Here is a 16,332-nt window from a genome sequence, read left to right as displayed (position 1 = left end):
CATGCTAAAGGTAACAACGAGTGTGTGTGGCATTATTCGCACGAACCATGAATTCATGCATTTTGTAAATGCCTTTGTGATGTGGAGATGGATGAGTTTGAGGAGAGAAACGGAGCAGGCTGGTTGTCACATGCTGAGCGCGTCATAGCGAGTCATCAGCTGGGCGACTAATTCATGAGATGAGTTTTGAGGTGCGATTTAGACCGCAGGCTTCTCCCGAAAAATAATATAGGTCTAACAGGATAAATTGCGGTGCAGAAATTGACTAAAAATTCCTGCACTTTCCTTTTTAGTCTGCCCATGTTACGGAAATTTTCATTGATTGTGCCGTTACATGACTGCAGTCTAAAAACCATAACTGAGTCTCTCAACAATTAATCTGATTCTCATGTCGTAAAGTTGCTTTGCAGGTGGAACCCAGTGAATAACAAACAGGAACAAGAACGATGGTTGATATTTCAGTTCCTAATCAAGGGAAATTGAGGTTAATTGTGATACATGGATTAACTATTTCTGTGGAGATCAAAGGATTGAACCTCTGGTTGTTCAAGGTAACATAGTTCAAAACCTCATTACTTTCATTGAGCTGAGCCATAAGCTAGCTAATACATTAATAACATTTATACAGAGTTGAAACCTAGGAGTTAATATATTTGTGTCATGGCTGTAGTTGCTGCAGTAAATGACCAAACTATGAAATGCAGGCATGCACAGCATTTAAAATAACTATAATGTAATGTAGTAATTTTCCTCATGCATTGGCAGAGAAATGTATATATTTATAGAAATGTCAGAAAATCTATACTTGCTTTGAATGATGCTGAGCACTTCCATTTTTTTTGAAGGACTAATCTCCTAGAGGTCAGTGTGGTAGGAGATGGCAGGAGTTTATTTTCTTTCAATTTTGTTTCGCCTAAAATATATAAGCATTATGCTATGTTCAAAATTCAAAAAATATGGATTTACTCAATGTTTTGAACATAAAAAATGCCTATTTGTGTGTCTTGTATTTAGAATTGGACATGTTCTGGCACTAAGCTGGGGAGTGCAGTATTTTTCAAAGGTTTCCTGTGCTTTTCACAGCCGTTAGTCTTTCATGGGTCATTCAACACATGCTAACCTTGGTGACTTTTAGTCCTGTCACATGCCAATCAAACTCTGACGAGCATTCTCCAGTGAATCGGAAAGTAAGCATTCTTTCCTTTAAATCATTTGTTTCTCGTGAAGATGACCATTGAGTGATTTCATTTTAACATATTCCCCTCAAAGCAAGAGAAAAGAAAGCAAATCCCAATATTGAGCATGTCATTCATTTTGTTTTGAACGCAGACTCCTCTTTGCTATAGATCCTACAAAATATATTGAATTGTTACTGGAAATTGATTTTTTGAGAAATTGTGATATTGTTGTGGATCAAAATATGAAGCAATAGAACACGAAAGAATGGTTCTGTATCGAAATGTAGTTTTACCAGTAGGTGAGATTAGATTTTGAAATTGGCACTGCCATGTAGTCTCAAGCAGATTCCACCAGTACCAATGACGGAAGTGCAAAACTTTAGTAAATTTCTGACAAGCTATACTAGTTGTGCAACAAGATGGAGAATGGAGATCTGGGAGAAAATGAAAAGAAAATAAAGAAGTGAGAATATAGAAGTTAAATTTCCAATAACTTGTTTTCATAATTCCAGAGTTCTTTACACAAGTGTTACGTATGAATTGCATTGGGGGAATACTGCTGGATGTGATCACCTTTATTACTGAAATATTGTTGATGGTTGAAATGTGATATCTGCAGAATGCTCATCAAAATTTTATATAGTTCATTGAATCGGTATGAACTATAGAAGACATCAAGGAAGAGTAGGGTGTTGAAATGGGTTAGTTGAGCTGAAGGAACTTGTGCGGAATATGGTTTAGTTGGATCATATTAACTGAGTCGTTTGTCTGAGTTAATTCGTAGAAGACCTGGAAAACATTGTTTATGACATGACCTGTGCTTTGTTGTCATATTTTGCATTTTTATGTAAGCTTGGTCAGGTGAATTTGCTTGTTGGCATGAATGTTCTTGATGGGAGCAGAGCTATATCGTGGCCATCGTTTGCTTTATTTTGAGACTTTAAAAAATTTGTTACTTGGTGTTGTGTATGTACTTACACAATTAAGACCTGGAGATACTCCAGCCTCGGGCAGAGTGAAGAGGCCTCAATCGACAAAAAAAAATTAATAATCTTATCATTGAAGTGTCCTCGTGTTGATTGGGACAACACTTGCAATTCAGTTGTAGTGACACAGGAAAATGCATCAAGCTACCCTTGTAATATTTGTGATTCGGTTTTTTTTTTAAGGCCACACCTTGAGTTAAGAACTGAGACTTGACCAAGTGATTTTGTAGGCCCAAAGTTGTTAGCTGGGAAGTCTGAAAATAGCAGACTGCAGTTCTTGGTATAAATGAGAATGAATAACCAGGAATTAATTAATAACATTTGTTATTCATAATAAAATCACTAGAGTATTGCAGAGGGTTACTGGAGGTGGAATGAAAAATTGGACCCATTTCACTAGTTGCTGAATCAAATTTCACGAAGAAACCCAAAAAATTTAGTATATTATATTTGGCACGTATAAAGATTTAAAGTGCATTTTTTCAAAATTGTTTCCTTATATTTAGAGATAAGTCTTCAATAAGACTACAGTCCAAAATCTGTAGGCTTTGTTAAGGACTCAAATCACATCGTTACCCAAGCAGAGCTGACAGGGAGCTGCCAAATTAACTATCACCCAGTTGCACTAACATCTACTGTGATGAAATGATTTGCGAGGTTGGTGGTGGCCAGAATTAACTCCTACCTAAGTAAAGACCAGAACCCACTGCAGTTTGCCTACCACCACAAATGCTCAACAGCAGATGCAATCTCACTGGTTCTCCACTCAGCCTTCGATCATGTAAACATTAGCAAAACCTATATCATCAATTTCAGGTCTGCTTTCAACACCATGATACCCTCAGTGCTGGTCAGCAAACTTCAAAACCTGAGCATCTGCACCCCCCTCTGCAACTGGATCTGACCTCCTCATCAGAAGGCCAAAGTCAGGGTGGATCAGTGACAATGTCTCCTTCTCTTTGATAATAAATACAGGCGCACCTCAGGAATGCTTGCTTCACTCACTACTCTACTCTCTGTACACCCTTGACTGTGTGACTAGGTACAATTCAAATGCCATCTACAAATTCGCTAATGACACCACAGTTGTTGGCAGAATCACAGACGGCAATGAGGAGGTGAGATAGATCAGCTAGTCAAGTGGTGTCACAACAACAACCTTGCACTCAATGTTAGAAAAACTAAAGAACTGATTGTGGACTTCAGGAAGTGTAAATCGGGAGAACACCAACTAGTTCTCATTGAGGGGGTCAGTAAAGATCTTCAAAGTCCAGGGTGTCAACATATTTATCCTGGCCCCTTCATGTTGATGCAATCATGAAGAAGGCTCACCAGTGACTATACTTTGCCAGGCATTTGAAAAGATTTGGTATGTTACCCAAGATTTGCAAATTTCTACAGATGTACTGTGGAAAATATTCTGACGGGTTGCATCACTGTCTGGTATGGAGGTGCCAATGCACAGGACAGGAAAGGGCTACAGAGAGTTGAGCACTCAGCCAATGACATGATGGGCATTAGTTTTAACTCCATTAAGGGCATCTACAAGAGATGATGTCTCAAGGAAGCAGCCTCTATCATCAAGGACCCTCACCACCCAGGCCAAGCTCTCTTCTCACTGCTATCATCAGAAAGAGGTACAGGTGCCTGAAGGAGAACACCTAGTGGTACAAAAATAGCTTCTTATAGCTTCTTCCCCGTTCTGAATGGACAATGAACCACAGACACAATCTCACGTTTTCTCTTATTTCACACTAATTTATTTATTTTTTAAATAGTGCATTTATGGAAATATATTTTATAACAATTTTGCACCTGTGGTAAACAATAATGCCTTCACAAAACAATAAATTTATGGCAATAAATTCTGATTCTAAATGGCAATTGTTCATATAAATTATGGGCCAAGAAAGTTATCTGTATTGCATGGAAGGATTTGTTTACATAGCTGTTATCTGCAAACCAAGAATCCTAAACAGAAAATCATTGTTAAATTCATGTTGTCATTCCATGGAATTCCAAATTACAATTGCAACTGTACCATGAAGTAAATATAAACATTGATACCCTAATAGATGTGAGAGATTGAAAATATAAGGAAGCTCACTTATAAACTATTGTTGATAACTACTTGCTTGTGAAGGAATGAATGAACTACAAATGCCACATGTATAAGAACATTTTCAACTGATTTCTTATTGTATTTGATATTAAATGTGAGAACACCAAACCCCCAGACATTAATGTCTTAATCTTTATGCTGTTGCAGAGTTTAAAATAATGAAGGGTGATGGGTATCTATTCAGAAAGACAAAGGGAAGAAATGTTGAGACCAAAGTGAAAGTTTGAAAAGAGAAAGTAAGTTGTCCCCAGGTTACGAACATCCAGGTTACAAACAACTTGAACTTACAAGTGGGCTGTTCCCCATTTGGCACATGTGCCTAATTGTACCCCTATTCGCACATGTGCATGAATGCGCATATTGCGCGTATGCATTTGTGCCCCCAATCGGAGCAAGTGCAATATGCCCAAGTTCGCGCATGTGCATAATATTATCTCGCAAACACTAAATAAGAAGCATAAATTCCGCCTTGCGTACAAATTCAACTTGTATACAGACCCAGGTATTGGAACTCGTTCATAACCTGGGGGTTGCCTGTACAGAAAAGTCAATTGCAAAAGACACAAAGAAAACTTTAAGAAGCAACCAAGAACCACGAAGCAAAGAAATAAAGGAAAGAATGATAGGTTATGAATCTAATACAAAAAATATCATAAAAGTTTGTTTTAATTACATATAGAAGAAAAGGGTGACTAAAGTAAACATAGGTCATTTGGAAGATAAGATGGCAGAACTAATATTGCAGAAATGGTCAAAGCCTTGAATGATTATTTTGTGTCAGTGTTAACAGTGGAAGGCATGTCTAACATGCCAATGAGAGATATTCTGTACAAAATGAAGGGAAGAATCTTTAAGGGAGACATTCTGAGTGCCTAGAATGCATTCCCAGGGATGGTAGTGGAGGATGGAACAATAGGGGCATTTAAGAGACTCTTAGACAGACACATTGATGACAGTAAAATAGGAGGTTATGAGGTAGGGAGGATTTAGTTGTGTTTTTTGGCCAGTTATGTTGGCACTACAACATGGCGGAAGGGCCTGAACTGTGCTGGAATGTTCTATGTTCTTTGATGGGAAGTGAGGGTTCACTATCATTAAAAAGTAGTGCTGAGCAAGCTGATGTGTAAAGGTAGCCAAGTTCTCTGGTCTTTATGGAATGCGTCTTAGAGTCCTGAAAGAAAGGATGGAAGTTATAGTCGATGTGTTAGTGGAAACTTACCAAAATTGTCTGGACTCTGGGCTGGTCCTGGCAGATTGGAAGGCAGCAACTGTCATCCACTAATTAAAATGGGATGTAAGGCAGGTAACTATTGGCCAGTTAGCTGAACATTGCTATCAATTTGGAAGTAATAGCAAGATCTGGACAGAAATAGTTCAGTCAGGTTTATGCAGCATGGATTCAAGAAGGGCAGGTCATGTTTGAAAAATTTACTGGAGTTCTTTGAGGATATAAGAGGGGAAAATGGATAGACGCTGTGTTCTTGGATTTACAAAAGGTGTTCAATAAGGTGCCATGTAAAAGTCTTATCATAAGATAAAGATGCATGAAGTTTTGATTAAGTACTGGCATGAATAGAGGAGTAGTAAACAATAGAAGGGAGAGAGTTGGGGGAAATGGGTGCTTTTCTTGTTGGCAATCAGTGGTGAGTAGAGAGCCACAGGGGCCGGTATTAGCCCGACAACTGTGAATGATATACATTCACGGCTTGGAGTAGGAGACTGAGTTTAGTGTCTCGAAGTTTACTGGTGACGCAAAATGGAATGGAAAAGGAAATTGAGTAGAGGATGCAGAGTCTGTAGAGAAACATAATGTTTTGGCAAAGACACTTTTTACCTTTATTTGCCCTGTGCTCCAATTTTAAATTAATAATCAAACAATTCACATGTAAATAAAGTGCACATTCCAGATTTTATTTGAGGTTATTTGTATACAGTTTGGTTTGGCCATGCAGAAATTACAGCAATTTGTATATATTGTGATTCCAAAATTCTTTCTAAGATTTTAGCTCTCAGACTGGAAAATATTCTTACTCTCCATCGACTAAAATTCCGGAATGTATAGTATCGTTAGTTATAGAAAAGGCTTTCGATAGAGTAGAATGGAAATATCTGTTTGAAATTTTGGAAAGATTTAGTTTCGGTCCTGGTTATATTTCATGGATACATTTGATATGTCATGTTCCTGTTGCTGCAATAATTACTAATGATCAAAAATCCTCTTTTTTAATCTGTTTCGAGGAACTAGACAGGTTGTCCATATGACCCTTATTATTTAACCTAGCATTGGAACCTTTAGTGATAGCATTTTGTAACTCCAGTGGTTTTCAGGGTATTAACAGAGGGGATGTAGTTCATAAGGTATCTTTATATGCAGATAATCTTTCAGTATATATTTCAGATCCTGAGAAATCTTTTCCTTCACTGCAGTCTTTGCTTTCCCAGTTCAGTATTTTATCAGGATATAAATTGAATCTCAACAAGAGTGAATTATTTCCAGTGAATATGTATGTACTTATCTATGAGCATATATCTTTTAGAGTCATAAAAGAACACTTTACTTATCTTGTGGTTAAGAGCACTAAAAGATTTTTACAAATTTAATTTTCTCCCTTTGATTGACTATGTGAAGCAAACACTCTCTAGATGGTCTCCATTGGCCTTAACTTTAATAAGTCGTATAACTGCTATTAAGATGATAATTTTACCCAAATTTTTGTGTATATTTCAAGCAATTCCAGTTTTTATTCCTAAATCATTTTTGTCAATATTGACTGAAATTTCCTCTTATGCAATAATAAGAATGCTAGGTTGAATAAATTTCATTTGGAGAAATTTTTTAAAATTGGTGGTTTGGCTTTACCTAATCTTAGATTTTATTACTGGGCAATTAATATTCAATATGTTATTTTCTGGGTATATTATTCTGACAAACCTGAATACCTTCATTGGACAGATTTAGAATTTAAATCTGTACAGAGATATTCATTAGCTTCCTTATTGGGAACTGCTCGTCCTTTTACAATTTCTAAGATTAAAAGATATATACCTTTAATCCAATACTTAAACATACATAGCAGATTTAGTTTCAATTTCATAAATTTGGGGTTTTTTTTAATTAGTTTATCTAGTACTATTTATCTCAGCTATTTTTCTCATTGTCAATAATGGATCGAGCCTTTTCTTTTTGGAAAAGCAAAGAAATTATCTATTTTTCAGATGTTTATAGTTGCATGTTTAATGTCTTTTGATATAATATCGAAGTCACACTTTTTTAGATATTTCCAAGTTAGAAATACTTTGAATAAAATATTACCTAACGTTCCTATACCATATCAACCATAGCATGTGTCGAAAGTTAAATAGGCCCGTATCTTTCCTAATTTTAGTCCTATGTGTGATAAATGTAAATCACAAATGACCACCACACTAATGCATGTATTTTGTCTCACTCTATATTGGAGAACTATTGGACAGATAATTTCAAGACTTTGTCAATTATACTGAGTAACCTTAGATTGCAACCTTATCCAATGACTGCTATTTTTGGAATTATAGTTTCAGAGGTGGGTTGAATTCCCACCTCTGCAGTGTAACATTTATTACACTGTTGGCCAGAAAAGCCATTTTATTTAAATGGAAAGATCCTAATTCACCTACTTTAATGCAATGGCTCTCTCAAGTTATGTTTTAAGTTTAGAAAAATATTAAAAGCCACCATTTTATTACCTCTGTTAAGTTTGAAGAGACTTGGCATCCTTTTATAAACTATTTTCATATGAGTTCATTTGTAATTTGGTTTTACCTTCCAGACGGTTCTGGATTTCTGTTGTTTTTTTTATTGGCAAGGTCCCGATAAATAGTTTATATTGATGTGTTGTAGTGAACTCTCAGTTTAGGCTGCCCAGCCTTATTTTGGTAAGTTAGAAGGAGTTTTAACAATAATTTGTTTGTCTTTTTTGAATATTCCAAATTGAGGAGAAAGGAAGAATATTGCTCAATATGTTATAATGTTATACGTAGTATTGTGTTCTGCAATATATTGATGTTTCTGTTTTTACAATTCGATTTTGTATTCTGTTCTCCCCATGTTTTGTTTGCTACAATAAATGTTTAATAAAAAAGATTGTAAAAGAAACAAAATCAGGCAGGTCCTGAATAAAAATGGTGGTGGGAGGGACAGGAGTAGAGGTACAGGCCAACAGACAAGAGGTCTTAGTGAATATGGGTGAGAGGGCAGAAGAGGAAAAATAGCTGTGAAGGGTTTGGGGGAGGGGATAGCTTTCTGAATGGAGAGGGATGGGGAACTGGAGGACTCATCTATTTTTTTCTGCTATATTCTTATAACCACTATAAAACTTCCAAGAAATCACCCGAAATGTTTAGAAATCCCAGTGGTTCAAAGATTGGCTAACTTGTGTTCAGTCTGTGCTCACTTTGACACACCAAGTCCTTGATTCCCATAGCTCCACGAAGTTGCTTGGGCCCCAGTTCCCATGCTTCAATGTAATATTTTGTTTTTGTCGATTCGTCTAGATACATTGGAAAGAAACCAATGGAACTAGGAACTTTGAAGGCAATTTTTCTAACTCTGAGCATCCTTTTGAATTACATTTCTGGACTGATTTGACATATTGATTCAAGTACTTCCGCATTTCCAGATCACCCACGTCATTGTACAATGTAGTGAAAGTTTAAAGTTCACTAGGTGCAAATCTCCTCACTTCTTGTTCGTTGGGAATTGAGGGCTGGTCATTGCGTCCAAGTGAATAGCTATTATGTGGGCAGATTGATATTCTAGTCCAAGCATCATTATATGGTACAGAAAGTTAAAATGAATGGCATGCTGAGTACAATAACTGAGGAGGGGGATCAAAATATGGTACAGGGCAGGCTGTTCTGGTGGACATAAACCTGAGAAAAGGAGGAATTTTTGAGTGAAAAGAAGGTTAAGACTTGTCAGAATCAAAATTTATTGAAATTGATATCACAAAATTCATTGTTTTGTGGCAGCATTACAAGTGCAAAATAGCTATAAATTACATATTTTTAAAAATAAGTAATTAGTGCAAAAGAAGAGTAACATGAGGAAGTGTCTGTGGTTCATTGTACATTAAGAAATCTAACGGCAGAGAGGAAGAAGCTGTTTTTGTACCACTCAGTGTACATCTTCAGGTTCCTGTACCTCCTTCCTGATGGTAACAATGAGGAGAGGGTATGGCCTAGGTGGTGAGGGTCCTTGAGGACAGAGGCTAATTTCTTGAGACATCATCTCTTAAAGCTCTTAATGGGGTGAATACTATGCTCCAATGGCATTGACTGAGTTCTCAACTCTCTGGTGTCTTTTCCTGTCCTCCATACCAGACAGTGGTCCAACCAGTCAGAAAGCTCTGCGGATATTTTCAAGAGTCTTTGGTGCCCTACCAAATCTCCTCATGATGTATAGCCAATGGCGAGCCTTCTTCGTGATTGCATCGACATGGAGGCTCCAGGGATGCTGACACCCAGTAATATGAAGTTCTTAACTCCCGTGATAGCCTATGTGACAGGAAACTGGGAAGTTACCAAGGATTATGTAGATCAGTGGAAGGATTTGTCTAAAATAAAGGAGTTGTGTAATTCACACAATTCTCGTATTATCATTCAAATTTTTGTGTGGCAATGAATAAAGAAGTAAGAAGGCTGGAAGAAATATAAATCGGATATCTAATTATAGTTATTGATTCATAATATATGTTTGGAGGGAGCGCAATCACTTTCAGATAATTATAACAAAGCCATCAGAAGTATTTGTAAAATATTGGCAATCACCCGGTCTTTAACTTTGAGTTATTAATATGTATGAACATCTGAACATTAATGCATATTTAATGGAAAAGGGACAAGAGAATAAAAAAATATCGTCTGTAGGTTGCTGTATATTATAAGACTTGAATAATTGAAAGTTTTTTTATGAACATTCTAAGCAATGGTTGGTCTTTGGTTTCAGCATGATGTTTCCCAGACTTTGCTTAAAGCTACCTTGGATAGTGTGGTCGAAGAATGTGTCAGCTTTGTTGGAGTGGATATCAACATCATCTCAGAAACCCTTATGAGGTAGGGAAAATAATTTTCCAATACAATAATTACATCGTAATAGATCACAGGGTTACTGTTTCGTCTGTCTCTTCACTTAATCCCTGCTTGTGCTTTGTGGTCTTGTCATCTTTAATGGAATGGCAAGTTTAGGCAGTACTTTACCTGCATAGAAATAAAAATATTCCTTTGAAAAATCCAGGGTGAAGGAAATTAAATAAAATGCTTTTGTGGAACAGTATGAATTGCAGGCCTTGAACACTCAGACTTTGAACTAATACCATATGTGTATGTAAATGTATTTTTTAGTATTTACATTGTGGATCATTGAAATAGGTATGCAGTTCAAACATGCAATATGATTTCTGTCGCTCCGTTTAAGTATAAAGAAGAAATATGTACAAGAATAAAGCATTCCCAGTATCTTGCAAGCCTCTGTTCCCTTTGGGCCTTTTCAGTTGTTAAATAGGTTTACATAAATGAATGTACATTCTTTGCTTTGAAAGCCTGATTTTCTCAATTAATGTAGTTTCACTTCCTTTCATTAGATATATTGGGTTCTGGATGTAAAATTAAAAGGGAATAAAAGTACCTGTCTCTTATTTTAATGTTGTAATCCATGATTTTCGAACAACCACAGAACACCATTGGGATCAAATGGCTGCTTCCTTCAGTTTCTTTGATGAGAGGTGGATACTTTATATATTAATTGTGTACTTTGTAACTTTTGCTTTATTTTTCTGTTTCTTGGTTTTAAATCTACAATGAAAACTATAATCAATGATGATTCTCAAATTTGATTCCTGGGAAAGGTGAATTGTCTTATGAGGCAACATTAGGTCCTTTCAAATTGCCCTGTAATATGGGATTAACTGCGCAATTTACCCGGTTAATGACCCGGGGATCAGGCAATTTGAAAAGTCCTAAGTGGGCAAGCCTGGTCAAAATCGACCCAGGTCCCAGACCTACCTCAAAGGTCTGGGAACCTGGGAAAACCTAATGGGGCATCTCGTCTGATGATTTGAAATGACAAAATGGGTTACGTGGTAAATCTGGTGACATCAGCTCTGACTCCTCAATTCTGGCTCGAGGAGGTCAAATATGAAGATGAAGGTGCTCCTAGACATTTGGAAATGTGCCTGCTACTCCACATCATCAAATTTAGACTCAATGTCTCTCCAGAGTTCTTGCCCCTGTTCTCTCTCTACCTTTCTCTTCACTCTGGTTTCAATCATGAAAGAATCACTACCTACATTGTTACCCCTGTTAAAGTCAAATTTTAATTGTCTGAGAGGATGAGAAAATGTAGGTTCTTGGGAGTCACTACCTTGGAAGATCTTTCCTGGAACCAACACACCAATGGCATCATGAAGAAAGCCTCTACTTCCTCAGGAGTTTGCGGAGGAGCTAGTGGAGTTGTTCAAGTGAACCGGTACGGACTTGAAGGGCCGACATGGCCTGTTTCCGTGCTGTAAACGGTTATATGGTTAAATGGTTAAGTGCACATAAGCCAGCCACCTATGTCTGTGACTGATCAACTCACCCTGCCTATCCTCCTCGTTCATCTCTTCATTTGCTCAGCATGTATAGGATGTTGTTCCTCCACTGCTTGCAGCATACAACTGGCAGCAATGTTCAAAATATTTGCCTGCTTTGTTATTGCACCACATAGTTGCAGGGCCAGCATCCGTCCATCTCTCTTTGACTTTCGGCAGGACTTCCGATGAGTGCGTGACGTGTCACTCACCATGTCATCGCGGGGACAGGATCCCCATAAATCACCGGATTATCAATTTAGCAGGTAAATTAACATGCAGTTTGAAAGGACTGGGAGGTGCTGACTATCCGGTAACATCACCCGGGACCTAGGAAGGCTTCCCAGGTGCTGCAGTTTGAACAGGCCTACTGATTAGGTTAGATTTCAAAGTTAGATATCTACAGTGTTCCCATTGAAGCATGCAACATAGTTCAATGATCTGGGGAAAATAACTGGGATTGAAACACAAAAGCCTGCAGATGCTGTGACTGTAGTAAAAACACAAACGCTAGAGGAAGGTCTCTCAGCCGCCATAGGAAATAAAGATATATCACTAATATTTTAAGCTTGAGCCCTTCTTTGAGGTATGAGTAAAAAGCAGGCAGATGACTGAATAAAAGGCTAGGGAGGGAAAAATGGGCAGGGAAAGGATTGCAGACCAACAGATAAAATATGCTAATTTCTTATGAATGGAATACAGGAGAGAGGAAAGGTGAGAATTGACTGGGAGTGGGGTGTGTTGTTTTGGGCTCTCTGGATGCAAATCTAGGCAAAAGAGGCAGAGGGAAAACGGGAGAGAGAAAGGGACAGAGAGAGAAGAAAAAGCTAGAGAGGCCTTGGAAGTCTACAAGATTGTGCCTCTGTTGCAAACTCTCACCGTGGCCCCAGCAACCTACAGGACTGAGCCTCCATCGCAAACTCTTCACTCTCTCTCTCTCTCTCTCTCTCTCTCTCCCTCTCTCTCCCTCCCCCTCCCCCTCACTCACACACATCCATCCCCTATACCGAAAGCTTCAAAGCTCTTTGTTTCTTTCTCGACAATTGACCCACCAGCACCCCTCCACCATCATCCTCCTCCAGCTTGCAGAACTTGTCCATGCCCTCAATAACTTCTCCTTTGACTCATCCCACTTTCTCCAAGTCAAAGGGGTAGCTATGAGTACTCACACGGGCCCCTGCTATGCCTTTCATTTTGTTTGCTGCATGGAGCAATCCATGCTATAAACCCACATAGGCAATGCCCCTCAACTCTTCCTCTGTTACTTTGGTCTGCCTCATGCACCCATGATGAGTCCGTCGAATTTATCCACCTTGCTGCCAACTTCCAGCCCGACCTCAAATTCACCTCTAGCAAAACTCTCTCCTTTCTCTATATCTCTGTCTCTGTATTAACAGACATTTTCTGCAAACTCACCAACTCCCACTGCTAACTTGACTACACCTCTTCACACCCTGTCTCCTGTAAGATTTCATTCCTTTCTCAAAATTTCTTTGTCTCAGTCACACCTGTTCCCAGGACAAGATCTTCCAACCCAGATCATCTGAAATGTCCTCCAACTTCAAACAACATAGCTTCCCCTCTTCTACCATCAACTCAGCCCTCACCCATATATCCGCAATTATCTGCACATCTGCGAAAATAAGATGGCAGTGTCATGTTAGTGGGCGTGCCTAGCGATCACATGATTGTTGCGCTTGTGGCTGTGTTGTGGGCAGCGAAATTAGTGGAGTGTGTGATCCAGGCCCCCCACTCATCTGAACTCCCAACACCTCGGCCACCTGCCCATCTGAGCTCCAAATGTCCCAGCCACCCTCCCATCCGAGCTCCCAACACCCCAGATGTCCTCCCATCAGAGCTCCTGATGCCCCAGCTGTCCTCCCATCAGAGCTCTTGATGCCCCAGCTGTCCTCCCATCAGAGCTCTTGATGCCCCAGCTGTCCTCCCATCAGAGCTCCTGATGCCCCAGCTGTCCTCCCATCAGAGCTCATGATGCCTCTACCACCTGTCCATCTGAGCTCTCGATGCCCCAGCCACCTGCCCATCAGAGCTTCTGTCAACCCAAATGACGCAGGTACATACTGTGGTCAAAATTAGTATACATGTTACAGTCAACCCCCTAAATTTTACCCTAAAAATTGGTCCTCAAAATTCAACTACTGTATTACTCACGTATATAAGGTAATTCTGTTTCAAGTGTCTGTGAAAATTTTGTGAAGGAAGATGGCATCATCAAATTGCAAGAAGCAGAAGTATGAAGATCATAACAGAAATTTTAAGACAGAGTGGGAGGAAGATTTTGCATTCACCTAATCTGCAATGTGTCACTGAGTTAATACAAAGCTAGTGTTAATTCATACAGCCTTACAACATATCAGACTGTTTTTTATTGACTCACAGCCAAGATGGAAATTCACAATAATCAGACAGGATTTTGAAATTATTTGGTAGCATATGTGTACTTTTTGATTATTAAAACTAATACATGTTAGCAATTTAAAAGCTACACACATGAATATTTTAGCGTCCATATATATCTTAATACATAATAAAATTTTTAAATGTGCACCTAAGAGTAAAAACAAATATAATTTTTCATGTCTTGCTGCTCTCAAACATATGAAGTTTATCGAATGTGGCTCTTTCGTTGAGCATGTTTGGCCATCCCTGCCATAATACATTTATGACCCCAATTGCAAGTTTCTGTTCATTGCTTTCTGTAGATTTTACCAGCTGCTTTTTTTTTTAAATTTAGACATACAGCACAGTAACAGGCCATTTTGGCCCATGAAGCCATGCTGCCCAATTACACCAAATTGACCTACAACTCCTGGAACGTTTTTGCCAGTTTTTGCTTTACTTTGTATCATCATGCCCTTAATTATCCATTTTGGGACTTGCCTTTACATGTTTAGTGGTCCATTGCTGTCTTTGTGGCAAAAATCCCCCATTGTTCTCTTCTGATGCAAATCATTTGCAGAATAGTCATTTTATTGATAGAGTAGCCGCGTGCTACTTGAAAGAAGACACACACGCATAGTGTAGTCAGGTTAAGCTCTGAGTTTTATTAAGGCTCAGGCCCGACATTTATACTTGCACTATTCCCGCTGTGACCCCCCCTTGGCTGATGCCATAACATGCATAACAAAAGCAGGTTTCCCGCGTGCGGGCACTTCTTCCCTGCGTGCTGTCCCTGTCTATTGGCTGTGCAGCAAGGCCAGAGCCATTTTGGGGACACTGGCCTTTAAGCTGCCCTTGCCGTTCATCCTCCGGTTCGCTTGTTGGGGCCAATGCCACTGTGCAGGCTGCTGACCTTGGGTTGCGCTCACTGCCTGGAGTGCTGGCTCAATCACCACAGTAGGATTCCATCTCATCGCTTGAAACAAAATGAAAATCTTTGTAGTTCCTTCACATTTCTCCTTTTTGAAGACTACATTAATTTCAATCTTATTTTGATTATTCTTGGATAAATTTCCCTGTTAAATAATGTCAAACAATAGTAAATTTCCCTTAGCTTGCTTGCCAGTTGATTCAAGGTGTTGAAATCAAATTGTTACCTCGAATTCCAAGAAGTCTTGTTTCCTACGAAAGAGTTGAACCCTGTCTGCCCAGTAACAAGATTGAATTTAAATTCGAATGCCTCTTCAAAATAGTTTATACTCTCATCTAACTCAAAACTGGGACTTTTTAATGGTGCCTTGCTATTCCATTCACCACACCATTACTTAGACCCTAATGCTATGTATTTATTTTCAAGGGAACTAATGTTAAGCATTTAATTAGCTCACCTGTGCAAATCCTAGAAGCACTAAGATCGATCTAATCCTAACTCAAATTATTTCGCACATTATAACACACCATTGCCAGGAAACACTACTGCTGAGTGAATTATTTTGGCTAGGTTGAAAGCAGCTGAACATCCCTTGGCGACATCGCCACTCCAAAGATTACAGGATAAAAGCTAAAAATATCATTTCATTCTGACAAATTATTATTTTTCTATCTATAAAATATTTGTGCTTGAAGAGAGAACAAAACGCAGGTAAATATATTTGCGAGTTAGTTCCATTGAATATTTAATTCTTCTTTTCCCAGACATGTTGCAGGACTCAATGCTAGTAAAGCAAAAAGTATAATTGAGTGGCGTGAGAAGAATGGACCATTCATCAACCGGGAACAGCTGAAAGATGTCAAAGGCTTGGGCCCAAAAACCTTTCAACAATGTGCTGGTTTCATCCGAATTAATCCAGAAAACATAAAGAACTTTACCAAGTAAACCAATTACTTACAGTTCGTTTTTCTTTAACATTGAAAACGGCAAAAGTAAATATCTGTAAAAGTTCTGTAACTTGTTCAAATTAAGTGTTTTGTGATTGATGCAGAAATGCTCCAGTTCTATTAAACTAGATGTAGCAATAAGAAAGTGTCAGAAAGTAAAC

General features: G+C 38.4%; 1 protein-coding gene across 4 annotated transcripts in view; it reads left to right on the top strand.

Annotated features, from left to right (window-relative positions):
- The window catches only part of srbd1 (S1 RNA binding domain 1), a 360,487-nt gene that overhangs the window by 287,333 nt on the left and 56,822 nt on the right, over positions 1-16,332 (top strand). For all 4 annotated transcript variants that reach the window (XM_069931091.1, XM_069931094.1, XM_069931092.1 and 1 more), the window contains 2 exons: positions 10,273-10,379; positions 15,989-16,165. In XM_069931091.1, coding sequence (XP_069787192.1) covers positions 10,273-10,379; positions 15,989-16,165 — 284 coding nt within the window. The remainder of the gene's footprint in view (positions 1-10,272; positions 10,380-15,988; positions 16,166-16,332) is intronic.

The sequence above is a fragment of the Narcine bancroftii genome, chromosome 4 (genome assembly GCF_036971445.1).
Source record: "Narcine bancroftii isolate sNarBan1 chromosome 4, sNarBan1.hap1, whole genome shotgun sequence".
In the NCBI taxonomy this organism is placed as follows: Eukaryota; Metazoa; Chordata; class Chondrichthyes; order Torpediniformes; family Narcinidae; genus Narcine; species Narcine bancroftii.
This window is presented reverse-complemented; position numbering and strand designations above follow the sequence as displayed.